This window comes from Trachurus trachurus (genome assembly GCF_905171665.1).
Source record: "Trachurus trachurus genome assembly, chromosome: 18".
Taxonomy (NCBI): Eukaryota; Metazoa; Chordata; class Actinopteri; order Carangiformes; family Carangidae; genus Trachurus; species Trachurus trachurus.
The window spans coordinates 7,525,035-7,548,806 of NC_139909.1; the positions used below are offsets into that span (position 1 = coordinate 7,525,035).

Here is a 23,772-nt window from a genome sequence, read left to right on the forward strand (position 1 = left end):
AGTCTGTATCAGTACTTTTTCAGTGACTGCAGTGGTCGGGTCAAAACTAACGTTTATCAATGTAAATATCTACCCATTGATCAAAATTAAAGATTAAAGAAACGGCTCACTGTATTCATTTTAAATAACTTTCAAAATGAGAAATGTCTTGTTTTAATGTCCACTGTCCACACTCATGTATATTAGTGTTTGCTGCCACCTGCTGGACTTTCTCACTCACTGCCACAGATGCTTATGTTGAATACGAGTGATAATTAATTCCTCCCTTTTATTCTGAATTTTTAAGCAGAACAGTTAATGGGTTATAACTATACAGTGTTATTGCATACATTTATGGCAGTTTTGAGTGTTTATTAATACGCAGTGTGTGTGTGTCAGTATTTAAACGCCTCTAATTATTATTTTTGTCTCATTTAACATGTGTTCATGCACCAGCCTCCACATATAGATGCCCTATTGAGAACTGAACAAATTAGGCTTTTTTTAACTAATATTTCCTCACATGTAGTTGGGGACACATTCATGGTCAATGAATTCAAAGATGGAAACTAGTGAACACATTTCCTGGTCAAAGATTTGGAGGTAACAGGATCATTCACGTTATAAAACATGGACCGTTCTTTAACATCAGATTTTTCTAGTGTCAGTCACGGACCAATAACTTGCAGTGATTGGCTGCTATTTCTGACTTCATTCGTTGTGGTTTCTCATATCGGAAACATCAATATCACAGGTCGTACTGCAGAAACGTACAGAGGCACAGATATGCAAATACAACCAATGTCTATACGGTCACCTATAGTTCACACTACAGAATAAACTAGTGAGATTACCACTCTCATACTAAACTATACCACTACTGAAACTATTACACTTACTAGATGAAGTTTACAAGTTGAAGTTGACTTCCTTGGAAACTGAAAGCCTTAAGTTTGCATGCAACAATATTTTTTCCCACAATGTACTCAGAAAGACACTCACTGAAACACATTACAAACCACTATATTGGTTTCTGAACAAAAAACAACAACACGATGTTCTTCAGTGGTTCCAACAAACAATCAGTTATCTGAGGTCTGTAGTTAGTTAATGAATGTGTAGTGTCTTTAGACTCTTTGAGACGGTTCTCTCACAATTTCTGAGGATTCACAATCAAATAATCAGTTTGAGTAGTTTTTTTAAGAAAAAAAAGTCCAAATTTTCTAATTTCAGCTTCTTAAATGTGAATATTTCTGGTTTCTTTGTTCCTTTATGACAATAAACTGAGTCTCTCTTTTGTTTGTGGGCAAAACAAGACATTTGAGGACGTCATCTTGTGGTTTGGGAAACAATGATTGACATTTTTTATCAGCCAAACAACTAATTGATTAATTGTTTAAATAATACAGTAGAAAGATTCATCGATAATGAAAATAATCAGCCCATTTGAGATTGTGTCATTGAACCACTGAGATCTCACAAACACACGAGGCCTTCGCAGCGGCTTAAATCTTCGTTGGAAACACTTTTTTTCCCCCCAGACTTTTGAACCTGTGTCGGCTACAATTCTCTACTACTTTTTGGATGTGATTTTAGTATTTAAGTGTTACTTACTCAGTAAAAGTGTTTTTAATGTGCTCTACTAGAAATAAATGTGACCTTGACCTTGAACAATCAGACTCACATCACATCAAATGACACAAGTCACATTACAACATCTGTTCTACACCTGCTGCTTCAGGTTCCTACATCTAATCAGGACAAACAAAAGATAAACATAACATACAATACAATACAATAACATTGAAGTTACCTTCGGGGGCTTCTATCACAGCAGACGATCAGAGCTCTGAACAATGACTGAGACCAAACAGTCTATCGCTGCCTATTTGAAGAGGAAGTTCAGGCGTTACCGCGGGTTCAGTTTCCCATCGGCTGTCTGAGAAGCTGAGCTTTTATGTCACTGAGGTTGAGGTTTACTGCGTCACAGTCGATACACCCAAACATAAAAACCTGAACCAGTCTGAACACTGAAGAACTGAAAGTGCTGAGTTGAAACCAACTGGACTTCTCTAGTCTGTTGGTTGGTCGAAGACGTTTCACCTCTGATCAGAAAGTCTTCTTCAGCTCTAAAAGAGGTTCCTGACTTCTGTTGTTGTGGCTTCATGTCGCCTCAGAGGAAACAGCGAAGCTTTGCACCGAGTTCTGGTGTCATCCTTTTTTTTTTACAAAACAAAACAACAAGAGTGTCTCTGACAGTCTGAGCTGAGCAGACAAACTCCATCAGGTTCTGGAGTGAACTGTTTTGGATTGTGGTTTACAGTTTTAAGTGTTAAGTGTTAACACCACTTAGAAGAGTCGGAACAACTTTACTCAGATCAATCAGGATTTATTTACAGCAGATTGAAATTATACTCAAGTGGAACATTTAATTTGCATTGAAATTAATTCAGCAACATTCTGAGGGATAAGATTTAATGATAAAAAACAATGATTATAATCCAGTGAAAAGCTGTTGGATGGGAGCAAAGAAACAAAGACTGAACAGTTTGTGGACGTCTCAGCTACAAATCTAATGAGGTTTTAGTAGTTTAGTGCATTAGAACATTAGTACTTTTTTTTTCTGATAACCACCAACTTTCGTCAAAAAAGGTACAATTTGATTGAAACCTGTGATTCTTAGGCCTTAAAAAGCAAAAGCTCTGTAGTTTGAGAAAAAAAGTGTCTGTCTCTTTAAGTTGCACCTTGTTAGAATACATGAAGGTGTTATGTAGGTTCAGAGTTTGAGATCTGAGCTCGCTGCTGGGTGACTTTCTAGAAGTTTAGATTTTTAGATTTTAGATTTTTCTCATTAAATAGAAACGGTATTTACACTGACAGCAGCTGCAACACAGTTTAAAGTCAAACCTAAAACACTTTGTGACCAAACTCAAGCTGTCAGATCCTGAACTGTAGCCAGAGGACAGAGACTCTAGCTGCTTTAGCTCGGCCTCTTACATCGAGGAAAACAACTCAACACATCTCTGCTCCACATGGCCTCAGTGAACACACACCAGATACTTCCAAACACACTGTGTTAGGACAGAGGACAGTTAGATCTGATGGACTGGTTCTTGGACAGACTGCAGCTGTGTGGACGTGCTTCTCTTCTTTCTGATTAAATGTAGCTGTATATAACAGAGTAGTATAACTATTGCAGTCAGTTCAACATAGAGGCCGATCCTTCCCCGACCCTTTGGTTCTGGTCTCCCTGGTTCTGGTGTCTCTTGTTCTGGTTCTGGCTCAGCAACAGCTTCTGTAAAAGACATAAAAACACTTGTTGGTCCTTCAGGTCCAAAGTTCAGATGTTTGAGTTTGAAGCTCCTGATGTTTGTTTCCATGTGCAGTTTATTCTACTGAATCAACTCACCAGTGACGTTCAGTCGACAGTCATCAGACCCACTCCCATACTCAGTGACGACCCGACACCAGTACCGTCCTGAGTCCTCAGTCCTGAGTCTGGACACATGAAGTCTGACTCGTCCTTCTCTGAGGACGTCTCTGTCACACTGGACTCGTCCTGAAAACTCTTCATCCTGAACCTTTGTGTCCTCAACACCCTCATGTAGAAGAAACAGGACTTTTGGTTCCTTGTGGTCATCAGTGGTCAGATCACAGTAGATACTGTTGAGGTCTGCTGAGCCCCGAGTGTTGGTGGTGAAGGTCCACTCCAGTGTGATGTTGTGGTTCTCCTCTGCCTGATAGGAGCTCTGTGTCACCTTCACTACAAATGTTGGTTCTGAGGAGACAGAGGGAAAGTGAGGAGCAGACTAACTGAGGACTTGTATCAGTTTGTAGAGAATAAAGTGAAGGAGTAAACTCACCACAGACACAGGAGGTCAGTGTGAGGAGCAGCAGGAAGCAGCACATCATCTTCTCCCTGTCACAGGAGACAACAACACAAACAACTACATCTACACTCACTTCTTCCAGTCAGGACCAGGCTGCTTCATCTTTACAGTCTAGTGCAGGAATGTGTTTCTGCCACAAGGTGGCACAAACAAAGCACAAAGGACGGCTTGCTTTTCAGTGAAAAAAAGCATGTCAGATTGTCAGTGCAGTTCACAGTTTTCACCACTAGATGGCGACAAAGTGACACATCACAATGATATGTTCTGTACTTAAAATGTCACAACACACTGTTACTACACTACAACACTACTAATGGTATGGTGATTGACTCCTTCACAGATCACCTCAATTCCACGTCCTTGATTCTGTTTCAGCAAACTGTGGTCATAGTAACAAAAACCTACCCCCCCCCCCCCCCCGCCCCCCCCCCCCCCCCCCGCCCCCCCCTCATAGTTTCACTACACTACTTTTTTACTTTTTTCACAATGAACCTCATAGAATCAGATCAGTAGACTATAAGATCAAAGCAGTGACACAACATCCACAGGTCGTATTGAACAAACCCACTGTGATCATGTTGTGTCCATTGAAGTGATCATCTCAGAGCTCACTGACCAGTCCATCACCTGTCCCCAACATGAGACTATTAGTGTAATATATTGTTGTGGGGAATAACACAAACGGAGACCGGACTGAGCGTGAAGAGGGGGATTTTTACTCAACATCCACAGCACGTAAACACTCACGTTACAGACCGGGTCATGGCCCTAGCTAACCACAAGAGGGCAGTGTACCATAGGGATATCTTGTAAATACACTACACTCCTCCCCTTTAAACATTAACCCCCAAAATTCAAAATACTGCAATTAACTTAGCTATACTGTAACAACCATTTACTTTGTATAAACTCAAAGAGTCTTCTTCTGTAAATTTTAACAGCGTTTGTTTGTTTTTTTTCACTCCAACCGCTTATAAACAAACAATTATCTTCAACTTGTTACCAATAATTAACTATTCCGAAACTGGGATAATCAGAACACTTGATCCAAAAAATATATGGTTTCCTTGCTTTTCAAAGGTTCAGTCTTTTGGGTGGAACCCGTAAGCGATCTGGAAAGCGACGTCCAGGTTGTTGTGTAGCGGCTGAGACAGCCACGGGCTCCGCTGGTTTCACTGGTGTATCTCCATGATGTGCTGGAGAGTGTGGACGGGATGCAGTGCTGAGTCTTGCAGGAAGAGTTGCAGGTTTCACTGGAGAGCAAGCTGGTACTGCCGGAGTAGCAATCCTTCCTTCTGCCTCCGGGATGCTGTTGCTTTGTGTTGAATCCAGATGTGGTGTCAGGTGAGCATCATCACTTGAGCTGCTGCAATCTACAATTTCTTCATGCGAGAGTAACAGGTGATCAATGTGAACTGTGCGCTCTCTCACTCCATCATTTATCAGGTAAGAAACAGGTCCTAGTCTTTTTACAACTGTTCCTCTGATCCATTTCTCCTTTCCTTCACGAAAGTTTCTCACACGCACCTGATCACCCTCAGACAACATCCTCAACTTGTTTTGTCCCTTGTCATGGTATCTCTTCTGAGTGCGTTGTTTCTCCTCAACAGTCACAGCGAGACTTGGTTTTAGAAGACTAAACCTGGTTCTCAGCTGACGCTTAAGAAACAACTCAGCTGGTGAAACACCTGTTACTGTGTGTGGTGTGCTTCTGTACATCAGCAAGAAATTTGCCAGTCTATGCTGCAAAGTAACAGACCCCTTATCTGCCAACACTTGCTTCATCAGTGAGGATTTGACGGTTTGTACTGACCTTTCAGCTGCCCCATTAGAAGCTGGATGATACGCCGGGACCAGGGTTTGTTTGATGCCATTACCTCTCAAAAACTGCTTAAATTCACTGGATGTGAATTGCGGCCCATTGTCCGAAACCACTTCCTCAGGCAGTCCGTAAGATGCAAAAATGCTGCGCAGAACTTCAATAGTCTTAGCTGATGTTGTGGTTGCCATGGGAACCACCTCCAACCATTTTGAGTGACTGTCAACAAGGACTAAAAAATGCTGTTTATCTTTCTCACAAAAATCTATGTGTATCCGTTGCCACACCCGAGTTGGCCATTTCCAACAATGCAGTGGGGCCACTGCTGGTAGTTGTCTCACTGTCTGACATGCACTGCACTCTTGCACCGTTTTTTCAATGTCCTTATCCAGACAAGGCCACCACATATAGCTTCTTGCCAAAGCTTTCATGCGACACATTCCAGGATGACCCTGGTGAAGATCATGTAGCAGCTTGGGTCTGAGAGCTGGAGGGACTATAACCCTCATTCCCCAGAGGACACATCCTTGTTCCACTGATAGTTCGGTTTTTCTCATAAAGAATGGTTTGAGTGTCTCCTCCTTTGCATGACCTGGCCATCCATTTAGAGTGAGCTCCCTCACTCGGCTGAGCACCGGATCCTTGCTTGTGCTTTGTGCGATGTCGCTGGCTTTCACAGGTAAATCCTCCATAATAGAGAAATAGAAGATTTTTCCTTCCTCTGCAGTGCTATCTCTGACTCTGCTTGGCAACCGTGAGAGTGCGTCTGCATTTGCATGATCTGCAGACTGGCGATACTCTATTACATAGTTATAGGCCATCAATATGAGCGCCCACCTCTGCATTCTCAAAGCGGCCAGTGTGGGGATAGCTGACTTCGGCCCAAGGATTGCCAAGAGCGGTTTATGGTCCGTAATGAGAGTAAACTTCCTCCCATAGAGGTATTTGTGAAACTTCTTCACTCCAAAAATTATAGAGAGGGCTTCCTTCTCTATTTGAGCATATTTGCTTTCTGCCTCGGATAATGTACGAGATGCAAATGCTATGGGCTTTTCTTCTCCATTCTCCATCACGTGGGAGATAACAGCGCCCACACCATAAGGCGAAGCATCACAGGCTAGTTTCAAAGGCTTTCTGGTGTCATAATGAACCACTAGGGTACTCTGCAGTAGTTTGTGTTACTTGATTTCCGTTTGTCATCTCTCTTTTTATTTTGGTTGTACACTCGATTAACTGTTCCACTCTCTTTTATTCTCCCAGAGAATTCCAACGTGTTGCGTGAAGCCATCTCCATGGACAGTGCCTTGTCACATGCACTTTTAAAAGTTACGTTAGTCTCTGCCAGTAATTTCCTCTGTATTGCCTCTGATCTCAGTCCACTCACAAACCTATCACGGAGGGCATCATCGAGGTGAGCACCAAAATCACAGTTAGTAGACAGCTGTTTCAGAGCTACTATAAAGTCACTCACTGATTCACTCTCTTGTTGATTTCTCTTCTGAAATCGAAACCTCTCCATGATGACCAGTGGCTTCGGCTTGTAATGGTCGCTGAGTGCTTTGGTGAGTTGCGCATAACTTTTCGTACTTGGCTTATCTGGCAGGAGTATACTTTTCAAAAGTTTGTAGGCATCCGCTCCGATTATCGACAGGAAAACACTGACTTTCTTTTCATCTGCCACAGTGTTCGCGACCATCCACTGTTCCAGTCTCTCCAGGTAAGATTCAAAATCTTCCTTACCCTCTTTGTATTCCGATATACTGCCGATTAGGGCCATTGCTGCAGTCCGTCCCTTTGCTAATAACTTGCAGTCACGTTAGCTTGTTAGCTCGTTTGTTAGCCACTCACGTTGGTGCTACAATTGTCTTTTCTTGTGATCTGCCGTTCATAACTTTATGTCTCTCGTCTTCCGGGATGCTTTTTCTTTCTTTTAGCATCCCATCCTCGTCGCCAAACTGTAATATATTGTTGTGGGGAATAACACAAACGGAGACCGGACTGAGCGTGAAGAGGGGGATTTTTACTCAACATCCACAGCACGTAAACACTCACGTTACAGACCGGGTCATGGCCCTAGCTAACCACAAGAGGGCAGTGTACCATAGGGATATCTTGTAAATACACTACAATTAGTATTGACTATAATTACTACTTAGTTCACACTGAACCAATCATGAAGCCACTGGAGACTAAATGTGTAGGATACACCTGAAGACTCTTCATATGAAGCTTCAACACTTTGAGCTTCACATGAGCAAACAGATTGAAAAGAGCAAACAGACTGAAGATGAACTCTGCTGGAGAAAAAACTAAGAACAAACTTCTTACCTGGAGTGAATGAAACACAGGAGAGCTGATGAAGATGGTAGCCTAATCTTATAACTGTATGGTCGTTGAGGAAACTGGTGAAAAAGTGGCAAAGGTGAGTTCTTCATATTCTGTATACACTGCCCCGCTGTGATTGCAGTTAACACCCACAATCTCTCGAGTGCACGGCGCGGCTATATGCAAATGAACGAGACACCAGCCGCGCGAAACGACGCGAGTTTCTTCGCGCGGCTGGGAAGTGGCCGAGACCATTTGCGCAGCCGCAGGGGTGGTGACAGAAAGCTGCAGTCAAGACAGTTTCCAGCCGCCGTCAAAGAATAGGAAGGCACAGAAGTGTTTTCATCCTGTTAGATCCATCTGTTCCCTGTAGTTTGCAGAACACGGATTATAGCTCATAACTTTTTATTTGTTTAACAATGCCACTGTCATGACTGAGGTGAGAATCAGAACGGCTGGGTATATTAGCCCTTGGAAGTCATACAGTATTTATGAATAAGAATTGCCTTAAAAAGTAGATTTATTTAAAGGCACTGTAATTTACAAATCATAGGCTACAATCCCTAAATTTAAGGAATTGAACTACTGAATTAACAGTAAGACGTTCTCACAGCTACGTGGGGAGGACAAGCAGCAAAGGTGTTTCATAATCTTTATTTATTATATGTGGGAATATGTGTATATCTGGCATTGTATTCTTTTGTTCTTTTTGTCTGCCATGTAAAGCACTGATTGCTCGTTTTGACGAGTGTTATGTTACCTTGATGATGATGATGATTATTATTATTATCATTATCATTATCATTATCATTATCATTATCAACCACACAAAATATGTTTTAAACCTTCATTGCACAACATGAGATTCATATAATCTAGCATTAAAGATAACAATTACACAGAAAATGTGGATTTTCGACAAAACGTTGTGTTTGCGGTCCTAACTAAGAGCCAATCAGTGCTTTGATCAGGCGACACAGCCGTTTCCCATCATGCCCTGCGTTGCCAGTGTGTGCATGACGTCTCTTTGATTTAAATAAAATCATGCCACGTCAAATTAATCTTAGTTGTCACCAAAATGCCTTGATCTAAAGTCAAAATATATGGTTTTGCTGGTGAACTGTGGGATTGTGGGTCAGAAGTGGGACCTCAATCATGGAGGTAGAAGTCATGATATGGACGGTTTCAAGAAGAGAAGATGGTAACTACGGTAGTTTGTTTCATTTAAATTTTGTTTCCAGTTGTTGATGATGGTTTGCTTTATGTCCTTGGGTTTATATTGCAGCTTTTATCCTGTATCAGTGTGTTAATTGTTCACTTATCTGTTGATGTTGAAAGTTATTACCTTATTATCATAACTCTGTGTTTTCTCTTCAGTGATGTCAGACATTTGATGACTCATCCTGCACTTAAATTCTTTCTTAATTTTGAGTCCAGTTAAAGGAGTTACTTGAATTTTTCTGTCCCTTCACTGAAATATAAATCCTGTCTGTCGCAACCTGCTTCTGCTGACAATGTGTGTTTGTTTACTAACTCAGGACACATGAGCATGTGATACATTCAAGACGTCTTTTACTTATTGTTGTTGAACAGGTTTTTGTCTCTGTAACTTCTGAGACACACAAGAGTCAGAGCAACTTCACTCATATACACAGGTTTATGCACAGTATAGTCACATTATACACTTAACTTGTGGGAAGGTTATGATACATTGTAACATTTCCATTACAGTAATACATAGAAGAACACGATTTAATAATAAAAAATAATAATAATAATGCATTCAGCTTCACTCTGGTAGAAACAGACTTTTATTTACAGCATGTTCATATTATAGAGAAGCTGATTAAGATGTAATATAATGTAAACAATAATGTGCAAAGCTGCTGGATGAGACCAAAGAGACAGAGGCTCAGTGTGTGGACGTCTCTGCTACAAATCTATCTACATCAGTAATAGTAGGTGATTCAGATTTAGTCCTCAATTCTGGAGTCCTGTTAAGTCAGGTAGACTGACTCTTAGAGAGACTCTGAGTCTCTGCAGCCGTGAGGACGTTTTCTCTCCTAAATTTGCACATACGAAGTCGGAGATTACAGTAGAGCAGACTGACAACCAGTAAAACTGAAAGTGCTGCTATTGTCACTGCTACAGAGATGGCAATCACTCTCCAACCCCCTGGTCCTGGTCTCTCAGGTCCTGGTCCTGGTTCAGCAACAGCTTCTGTAAAAGACATAAAACACTTGTTGGTCCTTCAGGTCCAAAGTTCAGATGTGGACTGTTTGTGTTTGAAGCTCCTGATGTTTGTTTCCATGTGCAGTTTATTCTATGTTGTGGTCATTAATGACAGTCTTAGTAAATCACTACTACTGAACCAACTCACCAGTGACGTTCAGTCGACATTCATCAGAGCTCCTCTCATATTTATTGACGACCCGACACTGGTACCATCCTGAGTCTTCAGTCCTGAGTCTGGACACATGAAGTCTGACTCGTCCTTCTCTGAGGACGTCTCTGTCACACTGGACTCGTCCTGAAAACTCTTCATCCTGAAACTCTTCATCACCCTCATATAGATGATACAGGACTAATGGTTTTTCATCAGTGTTGGCTTCACAGTAGACAACGATGGGCTCTGCTGAACCCTGAGTGGTGGTGAAGGTCCACTCCAGTGTGATGTTGTGGTTCTCCTCTGCCTGATAGGAGCTCTGTGTCACCTTCACTACAAATGTTGGTTCTGAGGAGACAGAGGGAAAGTGAGGAGCAGACTAACTGAGGACTTGTATCAGTTTGTAGAGAATAAAGTGAAGGAGTAAACTCACCACAGACACAGGAGGTCAGTGTGAGGAGCAGCAGGAAGCAGCACATCATCTTCTCCCTGTCACAGGAGACAACAACACATCAACAACTACATCTACTACACTCACTTCTTCCAGTCAGGACCAGGCTGCTTCTTCTTTACACTCTAGTGCAGGAATATGTTTCTGCCACAAGGTGGCGCCATTTCAACTGATCACAAACAAAGCACAAAGGACGGCTTGCTTTTCTGTGAAAAAAAAGCATGTCAGATTGTAAAAAATGTTTTCTATAGAAATCTAAGATCAGAGTTGATCCAGAACAGACTCATGTGGACCAGCTCTGACTACCTGATACTTCATGGACGACATCTTTATATTTAAACAGCAGATAAACTGAGGGAGAACAGCAGGAAATGAGAAATGTGAAGTGAGAGAAACAATGAAGAACAAAGAAACAAGACTCTATACTACAGTCCTCTGATAAGTGATTGTTCACCGCTGGTTCACAACTTATCTCTCTCTCTCTCTCACACACACACAACAATTAATAAAACAAAACCGCTGACATTCATATTGTCATCAACACAAAGTCTTACTGATAACAATGAACATAATAAACAGCTTAAACAGACCTTATGTGTGACGTTTTCCGTAGTTTTTTCCATTTCTCTCGAAACTCTCGAAAAAGTCCTCATCTCTGCCAGCCATAGCTTGAGGCCACATATTCATATGCTGCTGTATAGTTTATCTGCTCCATCTTGTTGCTGTTGTTGGTGTTCTTGTTGGTGGGATTCATGTTGATGTTTGTTGGCTAACACGCTGGTGTCTTTACTCCCCGTTTGAGTAAACTTCTCTGACAACAACAGCAACTGCTGCAGTCGATATAGTCGAGGGGGCGGATCCAGTGAGCTGATGCAACTCATGTGCCTGAATTCAGTCAGGCAACACACTCTGTTTGCATCATTCATAACACTTCCTCTTCTTCTTCCTTGTCCGACTCTTTAAACCTGTGGAACCTGTTTCCTCTAATCGCTCTTTAAACCGAAGTCATGGCCGACTGATCTCAGAGTTGTTGTTGTTGTTGTTGTTCTACTGTCTCTCTGTGAAACCCAAAATTTACCCCAAGACTTAAAACTGTTCATTCAACAACTTTATCAACACAAGAACTTTATGGGTGTGAACATCAAGAAGAGAATGACAGAAACAGATGTGCAACAACAATAATTCAAAAAATCTGAAATACTCAGTCAGTGTGGTAGTTTTCTAGTTTTCTCTTTTTTTTTGTTGGTATAACTCTTTACAATAAGGTACACAAAACTAGAGTAGTCACTGAGTAACCAATGAGTAGTTACTGAGGAACTAATGAGGAACTTATTACTTATTAGTTAATGGCCAGTTCTTCAGTAACTCATAATCAAATGACTGAAGAACTAATCAGGAACTATTACTTAATCATTAGTTTCCCTTGGGTACCCTAAAGTAAAGTAAGACATCAAAAGGAGTAACTACTCTAATTTTATGTACCTTAGTTCCTCAGTAACTACTCATTTGTTCCTCATTATTTCCTTATTAGTTCCTCATTAGTTACTCAGTAACTACTCAAATTTTGTGTATCTTATTGTAAAGTCTTACAGATTATGCTCCTCAATATCAGTGCTCAGGGAAAGATGATCAAGTGTCTGTCTGATCAGCTCTGGCTTGACCTTAAAGGGATATTCCGGTTGTTTAATGCGTGGTCTAATGCACCATCATGAACAGACTGCGTCATACAGGTTTACTTTCACTTTGACTAACAACACACAATCCAGTAAAACTGTGTGAATATATCAACACATAACATCTAAACCATGATGGTAGCTCTGATAAGAGTTTACAGTGAACGACTGACACTACACACAGTCTGTCGCTGCCTCTATGAAGAGGAAGTTCAGACGTCACCATGGGTTCAGTTTCCCATTGGCTGTCTGAGAAGCTGAGCTGAGCTGAGGTTGAAATTTATTGTGTCAACAGTCAATACATCAAACATAAAAACCTGAACCAGTTTGAACACTGAAGAACGTAAGTGATGAATTGAACCCAACTGGACTTCTCTGTTGGTTGGTTGGTTGGTTGGTTGGTTGGTTGAAGGCGTTTCACCTCTGATCAGAAAGTCTTCTTCAGCTCTAAAGCAAATAGTGGTGGGAAGTCCCAGGGGTTTAACCTTTAGTTGGGTTGGGGTGGGGGTTACCACCTTGGTCCTGATGGTGGAGGAAAACCAAGCAGATGTGGATCTGACTGAGGCCTGTGACACCAGACAACCTTCCTGGGGATCATCTCTATGTTCCCCCGGTTCCTGTTCCCCACTTTGTATGTGACCGGGAGAAGCCTTTTTTAGAAAAAGGATCCTATGCTCCCCGCTTTTTCCCAAAAGGACCCGGGGAACATGCAATTTTTGGTCCCATACCTGAAAGTGGAGTTGTGACTTTGCAGATTTTCGCCTATTTTGACCTATTTTTGAGTGAGAAGTTGAGTTGTGACTTTGACCGAGAAGTGGAATTGTCCCATTGGTTGGGTTTAGGCAATGAAGAAAGGAGTTGGTTAAGTTTAGTACAAAGACCAGGTAGAGGTTAGACAGGCCAGATAGATAGAGTCCAGATAAGTAGAGAGAGTCCATCAACCAGCAACAGCGGGGAACATAATAACAACAAATCCCCAGAATGTATTGCGACTGTGGAACATAGGGCCCTTTTTCAAAAAGAGGGTAGGTACATAGTTACGCTCCTGGTTCCTGACTTTTGTTGTGGCTTCATGTCGCCTCAGAGGAAACAGCAAAGCTCTGTGGTCTGACCTCATGCATTTTACAAAACAAAACAACAAGAGTGTCTCTGACAGTCTGAGCTGAGCAGACAAACTCCATCAGACTTGGTTTAGCAGTGAACTCCGTTTATTATTGTTGTTATAAATGTATAAACAGTTTCAGGCGCAGAGACTGAACAGTGTGTGGACATCTCAGCTACAGTACAAATCTAATGAGGTTTTAGTAGAAGATTGGATTTTTCACATCAAATAGAAACTGTATGTTGTGGACCCCAGGAAGATTAGTGGCTGCTGTGCAGCCGCTAATGGGGATCCAATTAAAATAAACAAATAAACAAATGTACACTGAGAGTAACTGCAGATGTTTTGAAGAACACAATTCAAATGTTTGAAATATAATTTTACACAGAAAAATCAAAAATTTGTTAGTGTACATCAGTAACAGTAAATGGTTGAGAGACAGTCCTGGATGCAGTCTTTTCGTTCTTTAACTCTGGGTCTGTTGTTGGTGAGTAGTCAGATGAGATGGATTGATACTTAGAGAGATTCTTAGCGTGACTCTGAGTTGTGTACTTAATGACAACCACCCCGACAAAACCAACAAAAACCGAGTACAATGACGACACACAATGCTGCTATCGCCAGGATAAGATTGGTACAGGTCTCCGGTCCTGGTCCTGGTGAAAAGACATAAAATATTTGTTGTTACTTACAGTCCAAAGTTCAGATGTGGCCTTGTTAGAGGAAGGCTACTGACTCTACGATTATTTCCCCCAAAGTACGATAATTTTACGATTATCCTACATTTCCCACCTGGCAACGCTGATTACTGACTCTACTGACTTCTACCAACTCTACTGACTCTTACCAACTTCTACTGAATCAACTCACCGGTGATGGCCAGGTGACATTCATCATAGCCCTTCCCATGTTCGGTGTCGACCAAACACTGGTACCGTCCTGAGTCTTCAGTCCTGAGTCTGGACACATGAAGTCTGATTCGTCCTTCTCTGAGGACGTCTCTGTCACACTGGACTCGTCCTGAAAACTCTTCATCCTGAGACTCTGAGATCTCAACACCCTCACGTAGATGATACAGGACTTTTGGGCCCTTGTGATCATCGGTGAACATATGACAATGGATACTGTTGAGCTCTGATAAACCATGTTGAGGAGTGTTGATGGTGAAGGTCCATTTTAGTGTGACGTCGTGGTTCTCCTTTGCCTGATAGGAGCTCTTAGTCACCTTCACTACAAATGTTGGTTCTGAGGAGACAGAGGGAAAGTGAGGAGCAGACTAACTGAGGACTTGTATCAGTTTGTAGAGAATAAAGTGAAGGAGTAAACTCACCACAGACACAGGAGGTCAGTGTGAGGAGCAGCAGGAAGCAGCACATCATCTTCTCCCTGTCACAGGAGACAACAACACATGGAAGTGAAACCTCTTACAACACTGGTAATGAAACAGATATCACAAATTGATCTTGTTTTTTGCGGAGAGCTGTGGGAACTCAGCGCCGGATCTACTAAAGGGATTGGGTGTATTAAAACGTGTGCAAACTTGACTGCGTCTCTCAAATGGGCAAAATTGCACGTGCAATCCATTTAGCGTGTTTGCCTTAATGAATATGGAAATATGGGCATTGGGAGGAGTGGATGCAAATACATTTATTTAGCGCACGCAATGTGCCCACTTGGCTCATCTTCTCTTCACTTCATCTCTTTTCTTCTTGTTTTACCATGATAAATGATAAAGCTCCATCCTATCTGAAAGAACTAATCATTCCTTACTGTCCTACCAGAGCACTCCGCTCCCAGAACGCAGGCCTGTTAGTGACTCCCAGTATCTCTAAAACCAGACTGGGAGGTAGAGCCTTCAGTTACCGGGCTCCTTTACTGTGGAACCAGCTCTCTCCATGGGTCAGAGAGGCAGACACTCTAATTACATTTAAGTCTAGGCTTAAGACCGTCCTTTATGACAGAGCTTTTTAGTTAGGGCTGGTTCAGGTAGCTCTGAACCATTTTACCATTTTTATTTCAACAGACTCCCCCAAACCAATGGGTGATGTCACGGGTGCTATGTCCATTCTTTTTACAGTCTATGATCATAAACTATAAACTGTTCTTATATGTAACAACATCTATGTATGCACGTCTGCCTGTCCTGAGTGAGGGATCCCTCTTCTGTTGCTCACCCTGAGGTTTCTCCAATTTTTCCCTGTTAAAAGGGTTTTCTATGGAGTTTTTCCTCAGTCGATGTGAGGGCCTAAGGGCAGAGGATGTTGTTGTGATACCATGTAAAGCCCTTTGAGACAAACTGTTTGAAAAAACGGGCTATACAAATAAAATTGCCTTGCCTTACCAACCACATAGACCCATCCGCGGGTATAGCTACAGTCACAAGGAACCAGTGAGGAGAAGTGACAACGTGTGGCGGTTAGCGATACTTAAGTTAAACTCACTCACCCATTTAAAAAAAAGACGTGCCAATCCACTTGCCAAGTGGTCTTGGCGAAAGGGTTAGCATCGTCGCCCGGGTTTCGAAACCCACTCAGGGCATGCCAGAACAACATCGGTCACATAGATAATCTCACACGTTTCTTCTGCTGCAGCTCCACAATATGTTTATTTGCTTTTCTTAAAATATTTTTACTTTATCCTTGAAATTTCAAATTTCCTCTGTTCCATAAAGTGGCCCCATCATCCACTAAAAGGTAAAAGGACGATAAACATGTGATCATGCAGGCGCCCTGATGGCCCAGCCCTCTCTCTCTCACTCTACCCTGATTTACTGTCTCTCATGTCACAGGTATTAGAAGTCCATATAAACATTTATATAAAAAATATAATGGTTACTCTCATCTAATACGTGACTTTGGTGCAATAAACCCAAACCACAACTCAGACTTTTACTATGTTTTGGGTTTGTCCCCAACCCAGACTTTTGAACATCTTATTTATAGCGATAAAAATGTTATCAAATTCATTAAAACTTCACTTTGCATTGTCACAACCTGAAAAAGCTAATTAATTTGGTTCATATTTGGGTGATCAGAAACAAAAAAATTAAATGAATTTACAGATATTCAGTGTCCATTGTTTGCTGCCTACTGAGTTACTGACCACCAAGGCTAAAACTTAACAAACTTTTGCTTCAAAAAGTGAAAGTTGTCATCAACTATCACACGTTATTACATCACAAAACTTAGACTTAGAATCAATGATGTCAAATTTAAGATCAAAGTTCTGCGAAGATCTTTGTTCTGCTGGTGCTTTTGAAATACTGTAGAAAAACTTAGTTTTTTTTTAAACATTTTTAAGGTTTTTCTTTTTCTCTTTGTTCAACTGTGACACCAGCACTTTGACTTCTTCTAAATGAACGAACTGTTGATTCAACGGTTTAAAAAAAAAAGAAAATCACATGGAAACAGACTGAACTGAAAAAAAAAGAAAGAAAGAAATGATGAATTAATTTTTACCTGTTGATCTGGACACTGGACCGGTGAGGAAACAACAGATGTGATCAGAGAGAGGAGAGCAGCTCAGTAGACAACCAGATGTAGGAGGAGCTGCAGCTGCTCCCTCTTCCTCCCCCTGTATCTCTCAAATAAAAAACTGTGGCTTGATTGTGAGTTAATCAAATACTCTTTTTTAACTTTCATTTTCACTTTGCTCAATTGTTTAATGTTGTACAACAGTGAGTCTTGCTGTATAAATTCTTCAACTTCTGCTACTTATTACGTAATAAAGCAATTTATGGTTTATGGTTATTAACTTGATTATTAATCAAGGTTCCAAATAACAGCTGCTTCAATGAGACCGATTTTCTGTTTCCCTGAGGTGAATTTAATGTGAATGAAATCCTCAAAGCAGAGCGGACAGCATCATCACACACCTTCACAATAGTTTCTTCCCAGTTTCTTCCCTGCTACAGTGAGACAGCAAAATACCATCGGGCCTCCTGACCAACCTTGCATGGACAATAAAATGGGAAATGTGCAATATCCTTAGGTGCAGTGTAATGTATCTGATATTTATTGTCCATTTACTTTTTACTGTTTAGCCTTCTCTTCTTTTACATATTCTTTTTTAAATTGTGTGCACTCTTAACATTACTTTTTTTTTTTTTTTATGTTTGTAGCTACTCTGAGTGTCCTCTGTCTGCACAAGAATCCCTATGTAGCCTACCCTAACAAATGTACAAATGGCCAATAATCTTATCTCATCTTATCTTATCTTATCTTATCTACGATTATTAAAATAGCCTTAATCAAATCTAATCAATTTATTTACAAGGCACTTTGCATACGTTAAGTAACTGCCTCACAGATGCTAAAAAAAAACGGGGTCATTCCTATGTTCCCACAGCCCTATGTTCCCACAGCCTTATGTTCCCACATTTCTAACTTTTGTTGTCACTGAAAAGTAGACCCTATGTTCCCACAGCCCTTTGGTCCCACCACTTGGGTTTAGGCAATGAAGAAAAGATTTGGTTAAGTTTAGTAAAAAGACCCGGTAGAGGCAAGACAGGCCAGATAGATAGAGTCCAGATAGGTAGAGAGAGTCCAGTGGGGCCATAGGGCCTAATTTTGAGAAAAATCTTAGAACTGTGGGAACATAGGGCTGTGGGAACATAAGGCTGTGGGAACATAGGGCTGTGGGAACATAGGCATGGTGTAGTGCAATGCAATAAGTCTCCCTAACAGCGGGTGGCGCCAATCTCGTGCCAGTCCGAAATATGAAAACAGGAAAGAGCTAAGGAGAAGAAAATCAAACCGGAAGAGAGTCTAGCAGCGGGAAACAGTTCGGGTCTCCTGCTAGGTACAACAAAGAGTTTGAGTAAAATGTCTGGGTTTCTGAGAGGATTCGTTAGCGAGAGACTCGCCGCCGCCTCCCAGGAAATCTTAGCGGCCGTGGACAGAGTCGTAGCCGGATACGAGGCGGAGGCTTCGGGCTTCAGACAGGAGATCGAGCGGCAGAGGAACCTGCTGGATGTTCTCCTGCAGCCTCGAGTCGTCCTCAACAAAACCGGTTGGTGATTCAGTTTTAGATCATTTCACCTCAAACTTGTGGTTTGTAGAGAAAGGACTGTGGTAAAGTGAGCCGCTGTTTGCGAGAGAGCGATAGAAAATGAGCCGCTGTTTCATTTCCGTTGCGCCCGAATTAGAGTCAATACGGTAGGCTCGGTCCTTGAGCAAAGCGAAGGTCCTAACAGATAGATAGAACCTACGTGCTTTTACTGATGTTATTTTTTGAAGATTGAGCATTTTCCACGTGTTTAATCAGGTGCAACTTTTATTTTTAGTTTATTTGTTTAGTTTTTTCAGACGAATCCAAGTGATTGTTTACTCTTATGTTCTGCTTAATGGTATTGAACCCAATTATTGCCACTGTTATGTGAAATGTCACAATGTAACACTCATCTCGCTCTGTAGGGGAGTCTGTCGTCTTTGTTTCTCATGTTTTTAAGGGGTTTAAAGGGGTAGACCTTTTTTGTTATATTTTTTGTAGGTTGTTAATAGTTGTTGTGGTCGATAACTCAAAAAATATCATTGCCTATTGTAGTGGCTATCTTACGTTCTTTTCTTCATTCTTCGTTTCTTATTCTTTTAAAGCAGAAGTAAGCGGAATATTTGTGTTAATATAAGTCTTAAATAGTTATATCTTCTGACAGCAATCACTTATATAGAGTGTTTGGTCTGAAACACGGGTCTGTCAGTCACTTTGCTCTGCTGTAAGCCGAGGAGAAAACTTTCCTTGTATCCTACAACCTTTATCCAATGAGCAGAGAGAACCGCATAAAGGGGTGGTCGATAACTCCAAATATCATTGCCTATTGTAGTGGCTATCTTACGTTCTTTTCTTCATTCTTGGTTTCTTATTCTTTTAACCACTCATGAGGAATGACAGGAGACCGTTTCTACTCGTCGAGCTGCAGACGTTAAAACGACCGTGTCACTCCGTCACTACTCTCATTTATTTTACACGTTCAACACATTCTTCACAACAGCGCTTCACTTCCTGCTCTCGCTACGGAAGCCGCACAAGCCCAAACTGTAACACAGATGGCTCAAAACGCAAAGCATATTCAAGACGTATTACTAGTCAATATAAATCAGTGCAAATGACAAAACAATAACTAGAAAATTTCCTCTGGGGAAATTTTGAAAGGCCCACGGGGCTACTGCTGGTTTTGCCATCTCTGTCAACATGGGAATCAAATCCACGATCTTCAGGTCAAGACAGAGCTGATCAGACAGACACATGATCATCTTTCTATAAGCACTGATATGGAGAAGCTGTAACCACATTAGGTTACGTGTGTGTGTGTGTGTTACCTGTGTGTTATGATGTGTGTGTGTGTCTGTAACTGTAATCACATGAAGCTGGTTCTAGAGTCTGTGTGTGTGTGTGACCGACTTGACACATGTTATGAGCTGCATCCTGTGTCAGTCTGATTTAGCTGTGTGTCTGTGTTTATAAACATTTAAACGAGCGCCAGGTGGATTGTTTATGAAGTTAACGAGCTCTGGCCTGAGGATCAGAGGTTACCACGGCGATAGGGCCCCCCGCAGGCTGAGACAGACAGAAACGTGGAGAAAAAGAGCGATTTTCTGCCTCTGCACCGGCCTCTAGGCTTGGGCGATAGGTTAAAAATTTCCAATCGGCCACCGTACCCCTTTAAATCGGCGGTTGACGATATATTCGGCAGTTATGACACGTGTGCGGAGCGCAGGTGTGTATGTACATAAATAATTTCAACAGAATAATTATATTTTATTGCATAAAACGTTTTATTTGAACGGAATGTGGGGCGGATTCAAGGCAGCGGATCAATCACAACCAGAGCACCGACGCGTCAGAGAGAAGCAAGGTGAGCGCAGCGCACGCCTTATTTCTCCTGTGAGGAAGAAGAAGAAAAAAAGAAGCCTGTGGTCCGACTCCGACCTGACCCGAGTTATTAAATGTTTACGTAGCCTATATTTAGAAGAAGTTTAATTGGTGCTGATTAAACTTGTAAATAAATGCTGCTCTGGATCCAAAGTATCCAAACAACAGAACTATTTTATTATATTAGACTATTTTCCATCTTTGCTGAGCATAAGGTTTGTTCTAAATTAAATAAAAGCCTGTCCCATAGACGCGTGTCTCTATAAGACGGGTCCGCTCGGCGCACATACACACACACTCACACACACCCTCAAAAAAAAAAAAAACTATTGGCAGAAGTCCGGGCCGTGAGAACCGGCAGCCTACCTTTCGTATGGATAATCAGCTTGATAATCCGTTGTTGTGATAGACACATGTGTTTTCATAAAGTGGATACAATCACCGCAACTCTGTCCGGAGCTTCGCTACTTTTATTTCCGTGTCCTTGGTAACAGTAACCCCCGGTACAAGGATTTCAAAATAAGGGCACACTGAATATTATAAAACATTACAGCCATAACGCTCTTCTAAAAATAATTCAGACTCGCTGGAAATCAGTGTGAATAACATACATATTACATAACTATAGCTGCCAGATCCGATTTACGCACGCTTTGAATTGTGCTCCATGTAAATTAGAGTTGAATTCTGTGGAGGCAGACCATTCATTTGGCGAAATAAAATGCAAAAGAAATCGCCCAGACAATCGCCAAAAATTAAATCAACCGTGACGGACTCAGCCGGTGGTCGATTGGCGATACATTCGTCCTATCGCCCAAGCCTACCGGCCTCACAATTAGGCTTACTGTGACAAAACGGTAACTCCTATCAGAACAAAACTCAGATCAACGGTGCTCTAAGGACGTCCTGAAATTTTTGGTACGATTTGGTGTTTCTACAGTAAATATTTTGGAGACGCTGGCAGTTTTAAAACATCGATCCGTTCTGCTTCTCTCAGAAAATCTTTGTATTGGAGTCAGTGAGGAGCAGAGACAGACGTGGCCGCACTTAGAGGCTGATTCTGTTAATTCTGTAAGTCTCTCTGATATTTTGAGCACATGATATGAGAGATAACAAGTTTGTCTTACAAATTCTGAAAAAATCGTGTGTGTAGAGTGTAAATTGTGGCCGGGCCGAGTGTGGAAAGAGAAAAAATCTGGAGTTTTTCTGGGCTCTCTCCCACTCTAACCGATGATGTCACGCACTCTGACACGAACATTCCGTGCAATACACACCCATTATAATCTCATAATTTCTCCAAAAATGATCATGGTCATTGATCAGGGATTGATCAAAAACCATATGACCTATCAAAACGTGGAGTAATACGCCAATACACAAGACTTGTGTCCACTGTTTAAAGTTTAAATGAAGTCTCTAGGTGAAAGTATGCCTGAGCAGTAGACGTTTGTTAAACTCCAATGATTGGTCTTTTTCGCTCTTTTTTTTTTGCCCGTCCCATTGACTTCAATGCTAAATTTTAAGCAGTTTTTTCCCGACTTGCGTCCAGTGCCCGATGCGATGGCCCATGGCCCTAATAAATGGCGCTTACACCTGCATGAAAGTCGGAAATATTACAATATTTATGTTCAGTTGTCTTCTTTTAGAAATAAGTCATTTTTTCTTGTGTTCAGACAAACAGTAGACTGTGTTACCTGCTTCACAGTTTCGACTGTGACTTCAGTCTTCCTTAGAAATGTCATCCGATGTGCTACTGACATGTCATTTATCCGATGGCTGGCTCGGCAGACCTGCTGGAGGCTGCCGAGCGGGCCGTCCAGGAAAACAAAGCATCTGTACACAGACTGCACAGAAACAGCACTGTCCACGGTGCTGTAAAACTCAACCCTTGGACCGGCTATACAAGCCCTGATGCTCATATCATGGCCACACAATGATGGGACTTTAAGTTTCCATTCAGCACACAGTCAGGACACCTATAAACACTTCATTGTATCATGAAATACACTCTCACCAGGGGTGGAAAGACACTGTTGTTCATGATGTGTTTCATTGTTTCTGCAGGTGATCAGCACATGTTGACTGAAGCAGAGGATCCTCCTGAGTTGACCTCTAGTCTGGATCAAAAGAACCCAGAGAGTCGACATATTAAAGAAGAAGAGGAGGAACTATTGACCACTCCAGAGTTTTCCTTCACTTCTGTTCATGTGAAAAATGAGGATGAGGAGGAGAAACCTCAGTCCCTACAACCTCATCAAAGACAAACTGAGGCTGAGCCTCCATCCAGCAGCTCAGCTGAACAGATAGAGGCCGATGGAGACGACTATGGAGGATTTGAACCAGCCAGGAACTCAGATCAACATGAAGATCTTCAACCAGATCCAGATTATGAGGTCTCAGAGTCGTCCTGTGAGACTGAATACAGTGATGATGACTGGAGAGAACCCAGAGCATCTAAGTCAGGTTTGAACAGTGAAGCTGTTCATGGTGTAAGTGATAAAGAATGTAACACTGGTAAGAAGTCTCACCCCTGCTCAGAGTGTGGGAAAACATTTAGTGCACCCTCGGTATTGAAGAGACACATGAGGATCCATACAGGAGAGAGACCGTTTGTCTGTGCTGACTGTGGTAAAACATTTAGAATAAGTAGTCATCTTAAAGACCACATGAGGATCCATACAGGAGAGAGACCGTTTGACTGTGTTACCTGTGGTAGAAAATTTCGACGACGGCATCATCTTCATAGACACAAAAGGACCCATACAGGAGTGAAACCATTTGAATGTGCACCTGGGTCAAGTTTGGGCGAATATGATCAGAGTCAGGGGAAACATCCATGGTGCTGGAAACTTTGGTGATGTGCATGAAATCCCATAAAGGAGGGAAACTTCAGTTGTTGTCTTGAGAGGCACATGAAAGTCCATATAGAAGTTAAACCATTTTCTTGTAGTGTGCGTGGAGTACATGTAAGGCAGTAGGTAGTGTTTAAGTGAAATTGCCCGGGTTTTTTTTTTTTTTACAATCTGGATCGTATTTCTAGCATTAAATAAGATCATTTACTCACCCAGATAACTTTGGTGTCATTTCAAGTCATTCCGACAAAGTAGATCCAGCTGAAAGCCACGTATATCAATATAATGATAATAAACACATTATCTGCCACCAAACCTTCATTTCACCAATATTTAGTTATGATATGCTAGTGCTATTCCCCTCTGAGTCCGGGGTTAGCTGTTATCAACATTCGGGATCTGTAGGTTGACCTACTAACCTCTGA

General features: G+C 41.6%; 1 protein-coding gene across 1 annotated transcript; it reads right to left on the reverse strand.

The window, feature by feature from the left end:
* Positions 1–9,669: 9,669 nt before the first annotated feature.
* LOC311002132 (uncharacterized protein) lies at positions 9,670–11,608 on the reverse strand. Its single transcript, XM_083993377.1, has 4 exons — positions 11,441–11,608; positions 10,833–10,888; positions 10,394–10,747; positions 9,670–10,233 (listed from the first exon to the last, which is right to left on the reverse strand). The coding sequence occupies exons 2-4, from the start codon at positions 10,879–10,881 to the stop codon at positions 10,016–10,018; spliced, it is 621 nt and encodes a 206-aa protein (XP_083849503.1). The 5' UTR covers positions 10,882–10,888; positions 11,441–11,608; the 3' UTR covers positions 9,670–10,015.
* Positions 11,609–23,772: the final 12,164 nt, after the last annotated feature.